The sequence below is a fragment of the Pantherophis guttatus genome, chromosome 2 (assembly GCF_059756535.1).
Source record: "Pantherophis guttatus breed Tessera chromosome 2, ASM5975653v1, whole genome shotgun sequence".
NCBI classification, from domain to species: Eukaryota; Metazoa; Chordata; class Lepidosauria; order Squamata; family Colubridae; genus Pantherophis; species Pantherophis guttatus.
The window spans coordinates 54,588,321-54,610,839 of record NC_142064.1 but is presented as its reverse complement, the minus strand read 5'-3'; the positions used below and the strand labels follow the sequence as shown (position 1 = coordinate 54,610,839).

At 37.2% G+C, this 22,519-nt stretch overlaps 1 protein-coding gene across 6 annotated transcripts in view; it reads right to left on the bottom strand.

Moving 5' to 3' along the window:
- The window catches only part of SNCAIP (synuclein alpha interacting protein), a 119,750-nt gene that overhangs the window by 37,423 nt on the left and 59,808 nt on the right, over positions 1 to 22,519 (bottom strand). For 2 of the 6 annotated variants that reach the window (XM_087886005.1, XM_034432837.3), the window contains exons 2-3: positions 18,345 to 18,447; positions 5,829 to 5,901 (exon numbers count right to left, since the gene is read on the bottom strand). In XM_087886005.1, coding sequence (XP_087742131.1) covers positions 5,829 to 5,901; positions 18,345 to 18,401 — 130 coding nt within the window. In that variant the 5' untranslated portion in view covers positions 18,402 to 18,447. Of the gene's footprint in view, positions 1 to 288; positions 448 to 675; positions 721 to 5,828; positions 5,902 to 18,344; positions 18,448 to 22,519 lie in introns of those variants that run through there. The other 4 variants (XM_087886007.1, XM_087886008.1, XM_034432836.2 and 1 more) reach the window with 3 other exon arrangements.

Sequence of the window (22,519 nt, the reverse complement as noted above, 5' to 3'; positions counted from 1 at the left end):
CTCATGTGCAGCGTCTCTGAGAAACATAATTTTTGAAGAAGCAATTGGAATAAAATTGTTTGCAGACCAAACAGAAAAAAACTACATATTTAAAACCAGAAACTGATTAGACTTGTTACTATGGCTCCAAAAGCATTTACAATGATATATAACTTGATAGTATTTATTACTCCATCAACAAGATGCAGCTTCAGTGTTATCCTAGATCTCATTCATTTTAGACGTTATTTGTATATTGTGTACAATCTTGAGTTCAAAGGGCAACACGTTTATGAAGGCTTTATTTACATGTGAAATTTTTTCCAAGTGATAGAGGGAATGGATACCACATGTTTCCCAGCTGTTCTTTTCTGACAGAAACCTCTTCAGCTTTGTAAAAACGAATTCTGTCCAACACTGTTGAAAACACTTTTTTTGACATAAGGATCTAGGCAAATAGATGTGACAAGGCATCAATACTTTGTTAGTTTGCACTTAACTCTTCATCACTTTTAAAGGTAAAATTAATATTTCATATTTTAGAATATTTGACTAATCAAAAAGAACTTCTGGTGTTAAGACAGCCTGTCAAATTTATACTGAGAATAACATTTCACCTGTCTGATAAATAAGACCCTAGTCTACATAACTTTATGATTTATCAAATGTGTCAGTATATAAGAAGTATCAATTTACTTTTTTAAGGCAAGTTACCATCTTTCCGAATAGCCAGATTCAGAACTTTGCTGTGAAAATAAGACAAGATAATTATATATAATGAATTCAACACCTTTTTGATAGTAAAAGAAAGGAAACTAAATATAGAAAGTAATATAATTGAATATATTGTATAGATATTAGTGTTAGTCATGCCTAAAATAAATGAAACTAGATAATAATAAAAGTCCCATTCCATATTTCCAAACTTAAGTCCCTTTTCAATGGTGTAAGTCAAACCTAACAGTTTCGAATTAATAGATAAATATGTTCTGCAGAATTCATCTCCAAGGTACTATGAACTTTGTTCAGGAAAAATAAAAGAAAAAGATGAATTTACTTCTTTGATTTCATAATTGTGGAAGGGTTAGTATTTTTTTTTACAATTGCCTAAGAGTATAGTCATTCTCAGTCAGCAGGTAAATTTTATACAAGTTTATAGAGAAAAAACAATAACTGAGTTTGAATAAAATATAATTAAAATATAGACTAATAATTTATACTAAAGCTAAAATCTATGTGAAATAACACACTGACAAGTTCTATCAGCAACAATCAATGACAATTAACGATTTAATTAATCCAGTAAACTTTCTGATTATGTAATATAAGAAAGAATGTTGAACTGACAAAAAAAAGGCAGTTAAAAAGCCTTGGGAAGAGAAGCATTTGAGAGAATGGAACTTCACTTCTTGAGTTATTACTGCTCTTCCATACTATGAGCTTCACAGACCCAAGTACTTTCATCTATTGGTTAAGCTAGGGCAGAGGTCTTCAAACTTGGCAGCTTTCAGACTTGTGGACTTCAGCTCTCAGCATAGCTGGCTGGAGAATTCTGGGAGTTGAAGTCCACAAGTCTTAAAGCTGTCAAGTTTGGGGACCCCTGAGCTAGCATTTGTTACAATGGCTGGTTTTTCCCAATATACTTTACCATAAACTATAGTTCATAAAGCACTGTGACTAGATTAAAACTGAAATGCATTATAGTTTAGGGTAAAGAGCATAATATTTTATTCATTCATTTAAAAAACTATTTACTCCTTTTCAAAAATTTGTCTATAAAATAAGACATTTCTAGGCATTGCTTTAAGATTCTAAGTAACTATTCATAGAAATTACTTTAACTTTCTTTGCCTAAAGCACTTTCATAGAATCACATGTATCATCTGAGAGCTAGTTTGGTATGGTGGTTAAGGCATCATGCAAGAGCACACACACACACCATTCCAAGGTTAGGGACTTTTATATGCATCTGAGCTGCAAACAGCTAATTGTAACTGGGGAGAAGGACCTCTCCTTTGGTGTGCTGCGCTGAACCCTGACAGCTCCCAGGTGGGGAGAGGGGCAAGCAGGAAGGATGACGGGATTCGCTCCCAACTTTGCCACAAAGGCTCTTCCCACTTATCCAGCCTGGAACAATGATTCCTGCTTAGCCCACCTTTTGCTGTCAGGAGTGAGTTGCCCTGTCCTTGTTTGCCCCTCTCCCCACCCAGAAGCCACCAGGGTCCAGTGCAGTATGTCAAAGGAGCGATCTTTCTCCCCATGCTAGAGCATGACTGGCAGGTTGCTAACTCAGATGCAGATAAAAGTCTTCAAGCTCAGAATGTGTGTGTGTGTGTGCGCGTGCGTGCGTGCAGAACAGTGAGTTTGGCTCAGCCCATAGATGGGCAGTGCTAGAAAGTGAGGTGAGGAAGCCTTCAGAGAAGGAGTGCAGGCTGGTGGGAACTTTTGCCTCACTTAAGCCAGGCCAGCTTTGGAAACCAAAGCAGAAGGCCCAGGGCCATGGGGTTGTTCCAGGGGTGGGCTGCTGGGGGTTCACAGGGGTTCAGGAGAACCTCTAGCTATGATTCTGTACAGTTCAGAGACTCCCCAAATCCCACTCCTGGCTGGCCCTGCCCACCCCTCCCCTCCCCTCCCAGGAGTCCCCATACAGCCTGTTTTGGATGCAGGTAAGTTCAGGGCGCGCATGGAGGCTTGGGGAAGGCGAAAAATGGGCCTACTGGAGGTTTGGAAAGGGGAACCTCTAGAGGGCCTCTGGAGCCTGGGGAGGCTGTTTTCACCCTCCTGGAGGCTCGACGAAAGCCTCCGGAGACCAGGGAGGGCAACAACCCCCCACTGTAGTCCAAGAGGCTGATTAGGCCACACCCACCCAGCAAACAGGCAGAGAACCCCTTGCTAAAAAATTTTAAGCCCACCCCTGGCATGTTCTCATGGCAAGTTGGCTGGGGCAAGGTGTCATGCAGCGAGTTGGCCACAATGAGGTGACTGCAGAAAGGTGACAGTGTTGAGGTGGCAGTGGAGAGTTGTCTCATTCCAGCAGCTGCATGTCCCTGGGCCAGTCACTCTCAGCTCTAGGAAAGAGGCAATGGCAAACCACTTCTGAAAAACCTCATCAAGAAAACTTCAGGGGCTACTGCAGCAGCCCTCAGAAGTCAATAACTGACTTGAAGGTACAGTAAATAAAATAAACGTGTATTCTCTACTTTTTCTTTCTGCCTACTGACTCTATGACAAAGAAACCTTCACTTTATGAACATCTATTTATTGTACACCTATTAAAAGACACAGGTGGCTTTTCAAAGTAAAAAAAAACAATTGTGTATCTATCTTTATTTATTTGGACTGCTAATATATGCTGATCCTTCCTTTGCCATAAATTTGGCCATCTTATCTATGAAAATTTTGCAAGTACAGTTGTTAGCCTTTCAAAAGGCAAAATCTAGAAGGAAATAACTAGTCTTTGGGAGTTCTGAATCTGCAATTTCCTGCTGAACTCCTGCAAATCATTATTATTATTTTGAAAAAAACCTAGCATTTATTTATATATGCGTAAGAGTGTGTGTGTGTATAAAATCTTTTCTTGAAGAAACTGAAAATAAGCATCTTTTGATCTTTGAATATACAAATTATGAACTAGAAATATAAAAAATGACCCTGATCTATAGCAAGAATAATTCTGGAGGTGGGGGGAGATTATTCTGTGAGTGTCCCTGAGAAGGCTCACTACCTGACTTTCCATGTGATGAGAGACTCGGTATTCCTTCTTGTGATGCCGTCACATGTCCAGATATAGTCTAATTAAAAGGTGCTGTGTGTGCATGGGAACCAGACTAGGTATATACAATTCTGCCTCTAGCTCCTTGATCCTTTTTTCTGGAGGGCAGTCAGCCTGCACTTGTGGTATAATAGAGCAGGTTAAACTTGCTGCTCACAGTGAGATATATTTACCATCTTGATGCACAATTATAGGCGAGACAGAATGGAAACTAATGCCTTTGAACACATAGGTATATCCAGAGTAACATAAAAAGACTGGAAGTTTCTGCTTATATTTTAGTTTAATTGTAATTTAGCATGATTAATCATCTTACAAATCATGTTTTGAAGTTGACTAGACATTGAAGTCAGGGTAGTGTGGTGCTTCAAGTGCTGGACCAGTGCTGGGAAGACCTGGGTTCAAGTCCAAGGAAGCTCACTGAATGATATGGGTTTGGTTTTTCTCTTGGTCCAACCTACCTCAAAGGGTTACTTTTGGGGGGGGATGTGAAGAGAAAGTGATGGGTTAAGAATTATTGGTCCTTAGGCTGAGAAGCAATTTGAAATGGAAATGTTTCACAATTCCTTATAAAGAAGCAAACAGTGTAAAAGAAATTATCTTCTGAATGGATATTGCAAGTTTTCAGCAATACCATGCTAAATAATGTGCCCTAATTATGATAATCATCATCCCAAGTAAATCCACTGAAATAGATTAAGACCTATTCATTGAAGGGTTATGGACAGTAATCTACCACCCAGATCAGGTTGCTAAATCAATGTTTTTGGACTTTCCAGACTAAGACTAAAAGAAATTGATTGGCCCAAAGTTACCTAGTCAGTTTCCATCCCTAAGGGAGGGAAGGAACTTGGGTCCCCCTGCTCCTAGTCCCAAAATGTAACCACTATACCACAGTGGTTTTCAGATACACACACACACACACACACACACACACACACACACGCACGCACACACACACACACCCCAAACATATAGAGACAGATCCATACAACAAGCATTCATACTTTTTTTTAAAAAAAGAAAAGCAGTTGAAACTGATTTAATCACTATAGTTATATAAGGGTAGGGAGATCTCATAACAACATGAGAAAAGAGGAAGGTATTGGTTTTTGTTATTCCCTTGTGAGAGACTATAAAAGGGATGGGCAATTTAGTCATTAATGGCTGTGGCAAAAAAATTCGATAGAAGAATGTTGTAGTTACAATTGTTGGCAATTTTCTGCTATGTGAAAGTTGATACAGAAATAAAATACTTGCAAAAGCCTAACGTAAACTGAAGCTTCAAATCACTACTATGGGCATTTCACATTCTAAAATATTAATGAAACCACCATTTGATTTATGCATAATTAGGTTTTCAAAGTGCCATGCAGATATGTTACTCTCATCCATACAATTTGCTTCATGTTAAAGAAAGAAACAAAAGAACTTAATCCGATTTACAAACGGAAAAACAACACTGAATGCACTTTTTGTGGGGGGGGAGGTCTCCAGCTGTTTCTCATCTCGGTGCCATGACTCTTCATTTAGTTTACACTATTAAATTCAAAGACTTTGCTTTCATCTTAACTGTTACAGCATGCTTCAGAGTAGATTCTATCTTGTAGCATTCTTGATAGAGTTTCAGAATTTGGCAAAACATTATGCTTCAAACTGGTCATGACCATCTGTGCAGTAAATGTATCCAACATTTTTTCATTGGCGCCTGCATCATTATGTCTTGTCACTAATGGTTTCTCGGGTTTTTCAGTAAATTGTTGCATATACTGTGGTTTGGAGTTGCTAAGATTAAACTCTGTGTTTTTCTGTCTAGCACCAAATCCTTTTATGGAACTTTTTGTTGGTGCCGTTGCTAATGATCTAACATCTTAAAAAAATAGAGGGAAGAAAAGTGAGGTTAGGTTTGGGGTTGGATGGTAGCAACGAAGAAACCCATTGTTACGGAAAGTTGTCACACAAAAAGAGCTGTAAGACGACTGTTAGGGTGAGGGGAAGTGGGTGTGGAAGTGTGGGTGGGGGGAACCACCCTGCCCTGTACCAACTGTAAAAGTGAAGTATCCAAAAAGTAGAATACCTGTTCTGTCTTCATTCTGTGAATCACACTTCCTACGTAATTCTGGGATGGTCTTGAAGGAAGTTACTGAGTACTGAAAAATAAGAATTAAGAATCACATATTAACTGAAATCCAGTCATGCTGCAAGTAAAGAAACTGCTTCATTTTAATGGAATAATATATTATCCAGGATGTTATTATGCAGTGTATGCATCCATTTTGCTGGTGGGCAGGCACAGTTGGATACAGTTCAAAAGTTTTGCTTTTAGACCTAGGGATTCATCTATCAGAAAGAAAGAAAGTCTGCATGAAATTCAACCACACCGAATCAACTGACTATAATCTACAAAAACTAATCCAGTGCATGTAAATTTCCCACAGCAGATTTCAAAACCAAACAAGGCATAAGGAGTTACTCACATTTCCTAGATAAGCCCAATGTGATCAAAGAAATAAATGAGAGGAACATCCAAATGGCAAAATGCTTTCTGGCTTGTTCGTTTTTTAAAAACATAAAAAGTGAAATCCATCTAAATTGTAGTGTAATTATCTAGTCTTCTGTGCTTCTAGGAATATCGTCTTAAATATCCAAGCAGGCATTGTGGCTGATGGAATATGAGTAATGGATACATTGTAGAACTCTTAGATCACTGTTGCATTGATTATGGATTTTGATTTTTGCTGTTTACATAGTTTGTGTTTTTAAAAGTGGTGTGTCTTAAAAATAGGAAAAAACACAGAAACATTTTCTGGTATGCTATGATCTTATAAAGGAAAATAAACCAACTTCTCAAGGATTAAGCAGTAAAACAAAGATTTCTTTCTATTTTGAAACAACTTGATGTTCATGAAGTATCGTTGGATTCACTTTTAAACAGTAAAATATCTGGTAAATTACAATAATTCCTTTTGGGAAGTCTTTAGTTACTCATATAACCTACATTGTTAAGCTAAATTTTCTATATAACAAATATAATGTCAGGGTTCCAAGTAACACCCCCAACGAAAGAAGACTCCGAGGCTAGAAGTTCCTCAAAGTTCCATTTTATTAGAAGTGTCATATTGGCACATCTGGGAAAACCTGAATCTGAAAACTTCCAGGTTTTCCCCACCCAAAAGAAAGTCCAAGTCCCTTCCCCTGCACCCACATGTCCATCACATGGTCCAATCAATGTACCATCCCAACTGGAGATGTCTCCTAGTCATGCCACTGCAGGTGCAGGGCAGAATGTCCTTGACTCTCAGAGAAAAGAATGTTATTATGGATAGATATCTCCCAACTCCATACAACTCCCCCTCCCAGTTTCCCATAGCACTAAATGTGGCAGCCCTAAAGATCCAAAGTAAAAGATGGCTTCCAGGGCTAACACCTTATACTACTCATATTACAAAATGGGCAAAAAAATGCTGCTATACTAGCTAACATACAATATATTAAACTCAGTTCAGTACAGAGAAAGGCAGGCAAGGAAGGAAGGAAGGAAGGAAGGAAGGAAGGAAGGAAGGAAGGAAGGAAGGAAGGAAGGAAGGAAGGAAGGAAGGAAGAATTCCATCTATGTCAACAATATCTTACCCCCAAAAATATTAAATTAATAGAGTATAAACCAACCAACCAACCAGTTTAACCTTCTAGGGGATCTGATATTGGCTGGTCCAGTCAGTTAATACTAATAAGTCTTCATTTTTTGGCAATTAATTTCAGAATATGTCCAGTCATTTTACATAACGATATTCTTATGAATAGTTGGGAAATGCAGTACATCTGAATGCTTTTTATATAATACATATGAGGAGAACCAGAGGTATTAAGCTGTTTCTGTGATATCCTTCCTTTTTAAGCACCATTATGCACATAAACTGCTTACCCACCTTCTAGATTGGAATTGAAAAAGAGTCAATATTAGATAACAAACTCTTGGATAAACTGAAATTTTTAGATGCCAAAGTACATCTCAAAAATTGGATTTGGCTTATCCACAGGACTGATAGACAAATATATACTACAGTAATTTTAAAAGTACCCATATTAATCATGTATAAACCCATCCATAGATAATCAGACCCTCAAATTTTTAACCAAAATGCTATGAACAGTGTGGCTCAGATTATCTGGCATATACATATGACATGCCAGGACAATCAGATTAATTTTATTCTTTTACCAGACAACAAATCTAACATCACATACAATGCAGCTAAAATTTTTGTTTCAGCTGTTCTGTATCAATTTGTTAGTGTCCTAATAAATTAATGCAGAATTAGATCTCCTGTAACAAACAATAAATATTATATCCAGGATAAATAACATTACATGTTATGTCATTAGAATTTGATGTACTGTTTTAAATCGGGGATTATATGCTATATTATTGAAATGTAATTTCCCAACTGTTTTATTGTTCTGATCATTGATCAAATAACTTGTATGTGTGTGTGTCAGGGAATATGACCACAACTCAAATACTTGAATTATAACATGAAAAATAATGTTCCTATTTATTAACTCTAATGGCATAGCCAGCGATGATCCAATTATTGCCAGACCTCACATATTCCTGAAAAAAATGTTTGAATTCTTACATTATATAATCCTAACTTTTTAAAGAACAGTATACAAAAAGAAACACAAAATACACAACATAGCACTCACATAGCTGTGGTATAAATGCCCCACATATTCATCTTGGGATAATAGTCAAAGCTGATTTTGGTAGAAAAAAACTTTATAGGCAAATGATCAAAAGTAAGCTATAGATGAAACAGGCTGTTCACATATTGAATCTGTATCCCTACTTTACTGAATTTGCCCATTTATTTAACATTTTTCTCTTTATATATGGCTGTAACTTTAAGCAAACTTTGGAGTAATTTGGGCAATTTGCATGTTCTCCTGCACCTTTTTTCTTCTCTGTAGGATGGATATATACTGAACTTGACTAATCTTTAGGTCATGCAGTCATGTTTTCTATTGGTTAACTTAGAACCATAAGCACTTTAATGGCTTATTCTACTGCAACATTAACATATACTAGTATTACATTTATTACTTTTAGTTTATTACTTCACACTTGGATTAATTGCTCCTCCTTTTGTAATAGAGATGTTGTCTGACCAAAATCTCTCTCTACAAGTACTGTCATTTTATCATCTGAAGTTAAAAGTTTAGGTATAATTTTCTATATTCCTTTAACTAATTTGCCTCCTTTCTTTCACAATTTTTCTTGGATATTATCACCTTAGCCATAAATTTTCCTATGATTTTTCTGAGCTTTTTGAAAATATCTCTCCTTTTATTTTTCTTATTGTACTCCACCTTTTTTGAATGTTTTGCTTGAAATATCTTTCATTTTCCTTGCTCATAGATACTGGGAGTCTATTTTTAGTTCTTCACACTTCTTGCTGTCCTAAACTTGCATCCTCCCGTTTTTCTGATGAACATGTTAGTTATGTATGAAAGTTGGATAATTTCCTTTTTGAAATGTTGGAATTTTTTTCTTGTTTGTTTTTTTTACTGTGTCTTTTGTCTTGTCCAATAGCACTCACAGAATACAGAATGACAAAGTTGGAAGAGGACTTGGACATCTTCTAGTCTAACCCTGGCTCAAGCAGGAGACTCAGGAGTGGGTTCTAAATTTTTTTACTACCAGTTCTGTGGACCTGGCTTATTTTGTGGGTGTGGTTTGGTGGTGGGGGGGTAATGTGACTGGGTGGGTGTGACCAACTTTTTTTTTTTTTACTTTTAAAAGCATTTTTTCTACAACCTTAAGAGGTTGCAGAAAAAAATGCTTTTAAAAGCCTCTGATGATCAGGCAACTCAGCTGGGATTGCCAGAGGTCTTTTAAAGGCATTTTTTTCCCTACAACCTCTTCAGCCAAAGAGGTTGCAGAAAAAAATGCTTTTAAAAGCTTCTGACGATCCCAGCTGAGCCGTGCGATCATCAGAGGCTTTTTTTTTTTACTTTTAAAAGCATTTTTTTTCGGCCGAAGAAAAAATGTTTTTAAAAGTAAAAAAAAAAAAAAAGCCTCTGATGAGGTGGGCAGGATAAGTGAGTGGCAACCGGGCTGGGGACCGGTTCGGGGGCATGGCCAGCCAATATTATTACCAGTTCTCTGAACTACTACAAATTTTTACTACTGGTTCTTGCAAACAGGTACAAACCGGGAGCAACCCACCACTGAGGAGACTCTATATTATTCTGGACAATTTATGTGAATTAAATTTGTTTTTAAATTCTGCCTTATATTTTGTATTCCATGAGTCATAAACTTGTTGACATCTCAACAGTTTAATTTTCTATGTTTAACCCTTTATTAGGGAGTTGCTGGGATAACCTTGGGGAAAGTATGAAAGAGAGACCCCTAGCAATACATGAACTAAGTTGGTTAAACAAAATAGTCAAGAAAGAAATGTAAAATTACCCTATCTTAGCTCTCTTGGTATAAGAGGGAGGGAACCGGAAATACTGTTCAATTTTCAAGATTCTGTTATTATAGCCTATATCAATAAATCTCAATTTCAGTATTTTGTGTAGAGTTCTTTTCCTGATCTGGCCAGATTGAAGGGCTAAAATCCCTATATTTGACCCTTAATATAACCCATGGTTGGTTATCAAATTGGGTCTGGAAAGGTCCTGGATTGCACTTCCCAATCTACTATTTTGCATTATGTATTTGAATTGCTATTTCTATTAGATTCACAAGATGTTCATCTGGTCTTTTCCACTCTATATTTATGTTGTTCAAAGCAGATGTTGGCAATAAAGAAAGAAATCCATTAATTCTATTAAGTGAATTTTGCATCATTATGTTCATTTAGTCTAACTCCTCTATTAATTCTAGGTTCCTCTCTTTCTCAGACTTCTATATGCCAATATATAAACACATAGCAATGTCGTTTTGTAAATATTAGTTCCATCCTGCTCTGTCTTTATACTTATTACCTAAAAAGTTGGCATCATTTTGGAGAACAGTGCTTTGTAACTGGTTCTCATCGTGACAGTTCTTTTATGAATGGATATGTTTGACTCAGGAAAGCATTTTGCAAAAATGCCCACAACATTTTCTCAACATCCAAGTGTTTCTAGCAGTCCACAGAGTTTGGGGGTCATTGCACATGCACAAACAAACCTCAAATATAAGCACAGATATTCTATCAATATTATGAAGCAAACATCTAACTGCATGTTCCTAAACAATAAGGTTTTTTTTTTTTAAAAAAAATCAGATTGGTGCTTCCCAAACTTTTCAGTAAGAAGAACCCTTTTCAACATTAAAAAACTGTAAGTCCCAACAACAGTAATTGCACTTTAAATGCCTTGACTGAAATAAAACACTAACAAAAGATTTCAGAGATATTGTTAAATGAATGTATCTTTTGTTAATTTATTTAAAACATATAATTATAACTGAGTTCACATAGAATTAAAATATCATATTAGAGAAAGCTATTTTTATAGAAAGTTATTTTTCCTGTTTAGAAGAGAAGGCCTGGCACCATTAAATGGTGCAAAAGGCATTTCCCCCTTTCCATTCATGAAGAGATTAGAAACCAGAATTTGAGACTACTGGGTTAAAGTGTAGCCTCAAAATAGCATAGCCTTTTGAAACGGATTAAAGAAGTTTCCATTTGTAGACTTTAATAATTGAAGAATATGTGAAATATTTGCTTAAATGAACTGATTACTGATAGTTTACCAGTAAAAAAGAGAAAAGAACATCATGTCCTTATAGAAATTTTTGATTTGTTGAATGCAGGTAATGTTACACATTGGAATAGAATTTATATACTGTATTCCACTGCAGTTAATTTTGTTAGGCTAAAAATTTTTTCTGTATATTGTTTTCCTTCTCATGGAAAGACAATCCATTTCATTTTAACTGCATTAAAATACCCTGTTTCCCTGAAAATAAGACATCCCCTGATAATAAGTCTGATAAGGGCTTTTGAGCGTATGCACTAAAATAAGCCTTCCTCCTGAAAATAAGCCTTCCCCAAAAATATTTAAATGCAGAGCTGGAAATCAGGTAAGATGGCAAGAGAAGCCCCATCTTGTTCCACGTGCCCTAAAATAATAGGACCACCCCAAAAATAAGCCCAAGTGCTTATTTTGGGGTTCAAAAAAATATAAGACAGGGTCTTATTTTCAGGGAAACACGGTATATACAATTATCTGCAAAAAAATCTATTAAACATGTTATAAAATTTGATTGCAATTTTAATGGTGTGAGGTTGATTGCATTAACAGATTTTCTTCTGTTCAGATCTTGAATCTCTCCTCTCCACCCTCCACCTCACATGAACATTTAAAATATCAGCCATTTCTGTAAATAGAGTAACAGAATTTCAGATTAGAAAATCTATTAAGTAACCAAGAAACAACATTGCTCACTTCTTTCCTAGGTGACTAAACCTGAAATTTCTTCCATTCCTTAGCTTCTATCCAAGTTCATGGGAAATGGCTATCAAACTATCCTGCAAGTCAGTTTTAAATATTGTTTGCAAAACACTATTTAAATAAACCCACACATTATGAAGGAAGCTAATTATAATCCCAGCAAACGCTGTATGGCTATTATATATTTCTTTTTAGTTTACTTAAAGAGCTATGTTATTATGAAACAATGTTAAAATAAATTATACATAGGTGGTAGATTTTTTGTCATTATTTTCTATAGAATATGGATGGATGCTTTGCTTCTACTGAACATATCTTTGACTAGACTGTTTTTTTTTTCCATTAACATACAGTTTCGTCTCAGCACAGAATTCAATTTAGTAGAAACAATACTAGAACAGCACCAGTGTGATCCAGGAAACAAACAAACAAATATATTTTAGAAGTCCTTATGGGCAGTATGTATCTTTTTCAATATGAGAAGCCTGGGAGTCTGAATTTGGCTAGCTGTTTCTAGCATTACACTCTTCTGGGGAGAGAGCTCTGATATTCCTGAGATATGTTGGAGCCACTTTCCCAGTTTAGGAATCACAGTCCTAAAGCATCTACTGGGATTACTTTTGTCTTTAGTTTCCACATCCTCTCAAGTTCCTCCTTCAGCCCTGATACTTCTCCAGCTTCTCATACTCCTTCTCCCTGATGTTGCTGCTACTTGGCACTGCTACATCTATCACTACCATTGTCTTCTGGTCCTTATCTACTACCACAATGTCTGGTTGACTGGCCAGTACCTGACTGTACATCTGGATCTGGAAGTCTCACAGGATCTTAGCTTTGTTGTTCTCCATGATATTGTGTGGAAATTCCCATCTGGACTGGGGGGCCAAGCTGCCTCAGGAATTCTGGGAGTTGAAGTCCACAGGTTGTAAAAGAGCCACAATTGCCCACCCCTGCTCTAGCCCATACATTGTGCAGATGTTCTTGTACACAATGACAGTTACCTGGTTGTACTATGTGATTTTCTTGCCTGCATCTTACACCCTGCCACTATGTGCTGTATTGTCTCTGAGGTCTCCTTGCACAATCTGCATCTTTGGTCCTGTCTGGATCCAGTTCTTAGGGCCTGTGCTGCTATGATGTGTTCTGTGCTGTCTTTTAACTGAACCTCTTCCAGCCACTGGTAGAAGTTCCCACGTCTGCCACCTCAGCTATCTGTCAATAGTATATCCCATACAGAGTTTAGTCTTGCCCTGGCATTCTCTGCTTAATCTTCTCATGTCTGCTGCTGCCTCAGGTGTCCTCTTAGCTGCTGTTCTTTGAATGTCACCTGATTTAAAAGGTAAAGGTAAGGTTCCCCTCGCACATATGTGCTAGTCATTCCTGACTCTAGGGGGCAGTGCTCATCTCCATTTCGAAGCCGAAGAGTCAGTGCTGTCCGAAGACGTCTCCGTGATCATGTGGCCAGCATGACTAAACACCAAAGGTGCACGGAACTCTGTTACCTTCCCACCAAAGGTGGTCCCTATTTTTCTACTTGCATTTTTTACGTGCTTTCAAACTGCTAGATTGGCAGAAACTGGGACAAGTAACGGGATCTCACCCTGTTACGTGGCACTAGGGATTCGAACCGCTGAACTGCTGACCTTTCGATCGACAAGCTCAGCATCTTAGCCACTGAACCACCGCATCCCTCTGACTTCACTTAATTTATGTACTCCCAAATGTTCTGATTTCATCCAGGACGGTGGCTTTGACACTCACGAAACCTTTGGTATCCTCCTTTGGCCAACTCACTATACCGGCAGGGTATCTGGTGACTGGCAGGGCATACATGTTGATGGCATGGATCTTGTTCTTCAAATTCAGCTAGCTCTTCAGGGCCTTTCTTATCCTTTGGTGGTACACTCAAGTACCATCTAAGATGTTGCTATCTTGCCTGTCGCTTCATTGTGGAATACCAAGCACTTGTATATGGTCTGTATGTTTACTATGTGGCCCACTTGTAGTTCCATCCCATTAGTCATGATTGCCTACTCTGTCTTGACTATCATCTGGCCACACTTCTCCAGTCCAAATGACATCCCAGTGTAGATCTGTCTTAACTGGATCAGAAATTTGATGTCTCATTTGCTCTTAGCATACAGATTGATATCATCCATGTAGAGGAGGTGGCTGATGGTAATTCCACTCTTGAACTTATATCCATATCCAGTCCTTCTGATTATCTAGCTGACAGAATTTTTCATGTTATTGGAAGGCATATTATTGGCTGGTAGTTGGATGGAGCTCTTTCCTTGTGGTAGTCTTTCATGATCAAAACTGTTCTTCCTTGTGGTAGCCAGTCTGGGTAGGAGCTAGTTGCTAGCAGCTGATTCATCTGCACTGCTAAACTTTAATGCAGTGTTGTTAGTTTCTTTAGGCCAGGTGCTGTCCAGCCCTTCATGTACAGGTAGTCCTTAACTTACAACAGTTCATTTAGTGACTGTTCAGAGTTACAACAGCCCTGAAAAAAGTGACTTACAATTATTTTTCACACTTATGACCATTGCAGCATCCTCATGGTCATGTGATAAAAAAGTCAGATGCTTGGCCACTGACTCATATTTATGACAGTTGCATGTAATCCCCTTTTGCAACTTTCTAACAAGCAAAGTCAATGGGGAAACCAGATTCACTTAACAACCATGTTATTAATTTAAGAACCGGAGTGAGTCACTTAAAACCTGTGGCAAGAATGGTCATAAAATGGGGCAAAGCTCACTTAACAAATGTCTCACTTAGCAACAGAAAACTTGGGGTTCTATTGTGGTCATAAGTTGAGGGCTACCTGCACTTAGTCATTGTTGGATGTTTGCTACTGTGATGGTAACTGGTTCCTATTCTTGGAGGTGGTTGTGGTCTGTTCTCAGATCCTGCAGTCACTTTGCACTGGTGTTGTTTCTTGTTTTTCTCCTATATATTCTTTCAGTAATGTTCAGTTCCAATTATGGTGTTACTGTATTATTGCCCTGCTGTTGGATGGTTCTTTGGCCTCTGTTTCTTTAGTGTATCTTCTCAGCCTGGTAGTCAGTGCTGTGAGCCTTTGTTCTTCTTGACCGTGTAGCCAAACATTTCCAGGATTATAGCAGTGCAATGATTTCAGTTATAGTGGTAGTAGGGACTGCTGCTGTGAGGGTTCTCTTGGCATCTTTTGGTATATTATCTGATGGTACTTCTCCATGAGCCTTTGTAACTGGTCTTGAGGGTTGACTGTAGGTAGTTTGTCCATCATCTTAAGCCTCATATCACCTACTGTTCTTGTAATGGAGGGGGTGTCAGTGATATTCCAGCTTCAAGTGTTGGCTACATATTCAGGTGTCTTTCCAGGTATTCTTGAGTCAGGGATTTAAGGTGTACTTGGTCTTTCTTAAGTTGTGAAAGCATCTTCTTCACAATTTTGAAGCATTGGTAACCAGCTATTTCTCAGTTAATGTGGATGCAAATCTTCTATCCATAGTTCCTTCATACCTTTCATATATCCCTTTTTATTAGGATTACTGTTGTAGTAGAATTCAATCAATTCCAGGTTCCCTTTCTCATCCAGGTATGCTTTATTCCAGTAGCCCACATTGCCAGATTTTCCTAGTTCCCCAATATCTGACATGGACCTTATTAAGCTGGGCAATGTCCAAGCCAGCATGATTCTTCTATTTCATGTCACTCATATTTGAGTTGAACAGGAAAAGTGTTAGGAGGTGTTTGCCCAAGGATCTCTATTGGTAAGATAGGTACTTAGTTAGTGCTGATGAGTTTGGTGTTTCTATCCTGTTTAAATATAGTAATTTGCCCTGCCAGTGTTGATGGGACCGTGGGTTTCTTCTTGGTAGTTCCTTGATCAGGGTATTACCTTGAAATACTTTAATCATATGAACTACCAAGGAGAAAACCATACCTCCACCCCCACTGGCATTCTTGGGAAGGCACAAGACTGCATTATTTAATTGCACATCATCAATGGTGTTTTACAGCACTCATTATGAGACTGGAGAATTTGTATTACCTATTTCTAGAACTGACAGTAACGTTCATTAGTGAGATGCTATAGGAAGAAAAGGTTGTTTTGTTTTATGCTTCCATAGGTTCCGGGATATGTTCCTTTATCCTACAGTGATAAACTGACAATTATTCTGCATACATTATACTATGAGCACTGGATCACTGTCTAATAAATTTGCAGTCCTTGCCTTAATTAAACATCGACACAAAGAAAGAAAAATTGTTCAGAATTTGTACTACATTCAAGCAAATGAAAATTAAACAAAAGAGAACAATGGCACATAAAAGCCAGAATAAAAATAGAAATTCTGAACAAATATGTCTAATGCCCTCACTTACTGAGCATTTAACATTTATTTGATTTAAAATTGTTACTAGTATTCATAACATAAAATAATCTGTAGTCACAATCTCATTATGGACATTGAAATAAGATGCATCATTAGTTCTGTAAGATTTTGCAAAGTGTGTGCCTTGGAATGATAGCATTTTAATAATGGAATAAGAATTGATTACTGAATTTAGGTTTGCTAAATGTACTACAAGCTAAATGGATTCTTAATTCCTATTAAAGTGAAACACTGAGCTCTCAGAATTACGAACTTTGGATGTTCTTGGAGGGGGTTGGAATAAGGAAATGAAACCGCAGAATATATATGTTATTTATTCAAGATACAGCTCTATATTTCCACATCTTGAAATTACAGTTATAAAAAACACTCCAACAGGATTGTCACGTAACTGCTCTATTCAGTTTACTCTCTTTCCCAACAGTGAGTAGCCAGATATAGTAACTTAGGCAGTTTCACCACTAGGGCATAACATAGCCACCCATAATTATGGCTAATAAAAGCATTCTTGGAACCGGCAATATTTAAGAGTGCTTGGATTCCTTCAAAATTTAATCTGTTTATTGGCTGATGCCTTCTCAGAATTTGCCTGCACTCTAAATTAAGATAATAACTCTAAACTTTACTCAAGTGAATCAATAGAGCACTGTCTAGGCTCACTGCAAGTTTTAATCATATTTGAAGTAGATAATTAAGTATTGGATTGTGGGTTTTGGAACATATATGGTCCAGCACATCAATACTACAACTGAACCTTCTTTTTGCCTTAACTATAGCATAGTTTAAGAGTGTTACAGAATCTTGACATGTCATGGATCATGGCTTCAGTTGTGACTTGTCACTTATATTCTGTTCTGATATAATGAATCAGTGCAGAATTTCAGGCTATCCTTGAAGAAGAGTAACTCTGATGGATTAGGAGAAGCAAAGAGCTGATCATATATTAGACAACTGCCTCAGAACCCTCAGAGCCAGTTGCCAGCCTCAATGGGCTTCTGCACATAACAACTCCATCTGATCTATGAATTATTAACAATTAAGAAGCAGCAGCAGCAACAATTTCAAATTGTTTCTTGCCTCTGCTAAAGCTTAACCTGAAAATGTCTTAATTATGTGGTTCATGAGTAATACTTGTTGAACTGCAGCACAGTTCTTGCTAGTTGTAACATTAGCTCTTCCAGCAAAGTTCTGACTGATTTTGAAAAGCTCAAGAATAAGTATCATAGCACATATTAAACCATCTAAATTTAATGATATTAACCTGTGACTGTGTAGAAGTTGCTCAAGCTCAATTCCATCAGCAGGATATGGTTGATAAGAATTATTGTCTACTAACATAGGGAGGATTGTGGGTTACACTTCTTACATTGGAACAATGAGGGAAATTACTCATTACATGGACAGCTCGCTTGATACAAATCTCATCTCCTGGAAATGTGGAACAGGCTGCAAGATTTAAAATGTTTTAATTAAAAAACATGAAATATAAATTTAAATCCATGTCACCATATTTCCTTAAGAGGTGTGGACTTATCTTCGATAAAGTGCTGAAACAGCAACCTGACAGTTGTTTATTGATACTTCAATTTGGAATTCTGCACTGAAAGATGCAGTGGACATAATGGTCTGAGTGACCACTGGTAGAGTAACAGCTTATTTTTTTAACCAAAAGATTAAACTGATTAGCTGGATCATTCAGGCCTGTATTTAAAGGAACAACAATTGCACAGAAATAAACAGAAAAATGTCATACTTACAGAAATATCATCACTAAAATCTATTTCATCCAAATCTAGGTACTCAGGAGCTTCCATTATTCTGCTCTGCACATTTTCATTGGATTAGCTGAATACTGAAGCTCTGTTTCAAAAGAGAAAAAGATAAGGATAAAATTAAAGCAATGCACTTAAAAGTAGACATGATAATTGAAGTCGCAACTGCTCAGTTTGCAAAAAACTGTACACCGATCAAGAGTCTGGGTAAGTATTCTCAGTAAGTTTTCAGCAGAGGTTTATCCATATTTTGAAAATTCTGCTAGGCTCATGAAAATGGCCTATGTGCACGAGTATCCCTGGGGAACTGTAGTTACCAGCACCAGCTGGAGAAGAACTCCTTAGAGTTTCAGCCATTTCCCTTTTTAAAAGAAAACATATCTCAGATAAATTAGAGATTAGAGATACCAATTTAATCACATTTATTAATTATTAAAAAGGGAACAATCTCAAATAAGTGGAAATAGTGGTTTTAGTTTTGTAACTTCCGTTTTTAGTGAGATCTCTAAATTTTATTATTTAATATCAATAAAGTATTTTATTATTTGAAGCAGCTGAGTTTCATTGTAGATTTAAGAAGGACCTTTTAAATTTTAGGACTAGGAATATTGAGCGAATGTCTGGGAAGATTCTCAGTCATCTAGGTCATAGTTGTCTCAAAGGTGCCTTTTTTTTTTAAAAAAAAAAGGCAACTGGACTGTTTTTTCCTTGGGAAAGAAGAAGAAAACATTTTGCTTCTCAGAGAAGAAACAACCAAGAAGCTTCATCAGTTTGTGAACTGTTCATGTTCAATTGTTCATCCAAGAAGCTTCATCAGTTCAGAACTGATGAAGCTTCTTGGACGAGAATCAAAACATTTTCCTCATCTTCCTCTCAAGAAACAAACAATCCAGTTGCCTTTTGAAGAAAAAAGCACCATTGCGGAGTATTGAGCATTCAAGGAAAGCTCAGAGTAATGAATCAGCTAAAGATTAAGGAGGTTATGCTATATATTTTATATGCCTTACTTCTGGCAGAAACACTCTACTGGGTGGGGCTGCAGTAGGACTTTTACTAGCTGCAGGGGGTGCTAAGATTTTATAAACAAAACCACCAAGAACATGCCTGAGTGTACGTATTCATTCGTTCATTCAGTAAATGGTGCTTTCTGAAGGTTGCTCTATGTTAAATGCAGGAAGCGTTCAGAAATTTTATTCTCAAATCCCCGTAGAATTGTGAGCTGCCTCTTGCTGACTAGCTTGCAGGCCATGAATTATTCTTGATGGCTTTTATAGTTCTTTCTCAACTGTGATTTCTGCCCAAGATTTCAGGAATAGATAAAATAGGCTGGTAGTCTTTGCAAGCCATGTTGTTTATTATCAGTTGTACGGAATTAATGTTAAAGTAACTCATATGTTGTGACAACAAATTAATCTGGCTATTCACAATACACAATATCATTTTATATTCCAACCCAGAGAAAAATGTCTGGGGAAAATGATATTTGATTTATAAATACCAAAGAGCTTTACAGACCAAACAAATGTATAGTTTAAAGTAAACCAAGTAACACAAAGAACATAATCAGATCCCAGAGAGGAAATAAATATTAATTTCATAGGGGAAATGCAGCCTGTGCAACTTAGATGTCATTTTTATACATTAACGATATATTGAAGGATCAGTATTTGCATACCAAGTAGAATATAATGATGTTCTTCAAGCTTAAAGTCTTAAATAATAATAGCTTGTAATCTCTTCTAACATGCTTTTCTTGATTACAACGGCCACAATTCAGCAAAGTTAAGCACTTTTAATTCCCATTTATTTTAATTCCCACTAAGCACATATATCTTTTCCAATGAAGTTAGTGGGGTTGAAAATGGTTAATTTTGACTGAATAGGTTATGCCCTGAGTATTTTTTTTTCCTAATCTCCATGGCTCTATGTATTCATAATAGTTCTATTTAAAATGTAGAATGCAAGATTATCACTTTATGTATTAATTTATAAAAAAATGATCATAATACAAATCCTAATATAAATATCTTGGACTCCTACTGGACAATCGCTTAAATATGGCTGCCAAAAAAGACAACACAGCTGCATTAACAGGGGGATAGAATCAAGATTATGTGAAATGTTAGTACCATTTTATAAAGCCTTGATAAGACCACACTTGGGATATTGCATCCAGTTTTGGTCACCATGATATAAAAAAGATGTTGAGACTCTAGAAAGAATACAGAGAAGAACAACAAAGATGATTAGAGGACTAGAAGCTAAAACATATGAAGAATGGTTGCAGGAATTGGGCATGTCTAATTTAATGAAAAGAAGGACTAGGGGGTGACATGTTAGCAATGTTCCAATATCTAAGGGACTGCTACAAAGAAGAGGAGTCAACCTATTTTCCAAACACCTGAAGGCATGAGAAGAAGCAATGGATGAAAAGTAATCAAGGAGCGAAGCAACCTAGAACTAAGGAGAAGTTTCCTGACAATGAGAACAATAAACCAGTGGAACAGCTTGCCTTCAGAAGTTGTGGGTGCCCAATCACTGGAGGTTTTAAAGAAGAGATTGGACAGCCATTTGTTCAGAATGGTATAGGGTCTATGGCCTGAGTAGAGGGTTGGACTAGAAGACCTTCAAGGCAGGGGCGAAATTCAGCCAGTTCTTACTGGATCCTGCGATTCGGTAGGGCCAACTGTGCATAGCCCCACCCTCCTGCGCGGATGTCATGACGTCCCTTTTTTGTGATGATTTTCAGCCTCTGCGCATGCACAGGCTTTGCGCATGCAGGGACGATGGCGCGAGTGAGCAAAGTGAGCACATATGCGGCATGTGCACATTTGCAAACTGGTAGGAAAGATAAGTGAATTTCATCCCTGCTTCAAGGTCCCTTCCAACTCTGTTATTCTATTCTGTTACTCTGTTAAAACTCCTGTTGGCTCAGAAAAGAAGACTATACAATAAAATAGAACATAAAATAAATATGAAGCAAACAAACCCCTCATGTGTTCTTCTATATAATTGCTACTTAGTTGGAAAGAATTCTGAGGTTAAGACTTCTAAGCAATACTATGTAGTTAATGAGGACATAAAACATTATTAGGGAAGGAGGTGGAAACCTTATCATCTACAACCCCAAGAGGTCCACTTTAAGCTTAAGAGAAAGAATTCTGTCACCTTGAAATTTTGCCTTAATAGTTCCCTGGTTAAAAAGTCTATAGGCACAACAAAACTTTACATATTTAGTAACTGAATCTCAAATGGCAGTAACTGGTCAGGAAAAATGGAAACATGGCAACTGGTTCAATTAAAGTGTGGCTCCTGGGTCAATGGTGGAGACTCTGTTTAATAATTTTATTTTATTTCTATTTGTTTCATATTGACAAAATATTGCTATGTTTAAAAAAATAAATTGTAAACGAATTCAAAATATGTTAAGGGAAAGTATATAAACAGTTTAAATTGTTAATTAGGTGAATTCTATATTTAGAAGTGAAATGTACAAAATAGCAATCCCCTAAAGTTGTTGCAAGATTGTGCACTGTGCAGGGTTCTAAGCACCACATCGTGAAAAGGAGATGGGAGAGCTGAAAAATTTGCAGAACAGGACAAGGAAAATGATTCAGAGGCTAAAGCCCAGTAAAAAAAATACTGAGCAATTGGGGCTTATCTTGGAACCAAGGAAGATAGATAGAGAGTTTACATCAAGTGTAAAATCATGTTAAGATTAAGAAAGTGTGGACAGGTATGTGTTTTTATCTGTGTCTCACCAAGGAGAACTTGGGTTCATCTATTCCATTATACATGGGGAAATTTAGGGACTAGTACAAAGAAATATTGTATCCCTTATGAATAAACTTTTTACATTGTATAATTATGACAATGACTTCTAATTTAGAAGTGGCCAAATTCAGGGAAGACTGGGCTACCGGTTGCAACTGGTCTCAGTGGCTGTTTGCTAATTTTGAATGCCACTTGTTATCGAGAAATAATGGAGGAGGCATTGTTTGTGAACTTCCTGAACTTTCCCGGACCTAGTGGCCAAAGCGTGCGGCAAAATGTGCGCCCACATGTGCGAATGCATGTGCGTGCACCTGAACCCCCAAAATGCAATGCGTGTGGGCCCCCCTTGTACGTGCCCCATCCCCCATGCACACGCACGCCCCCGC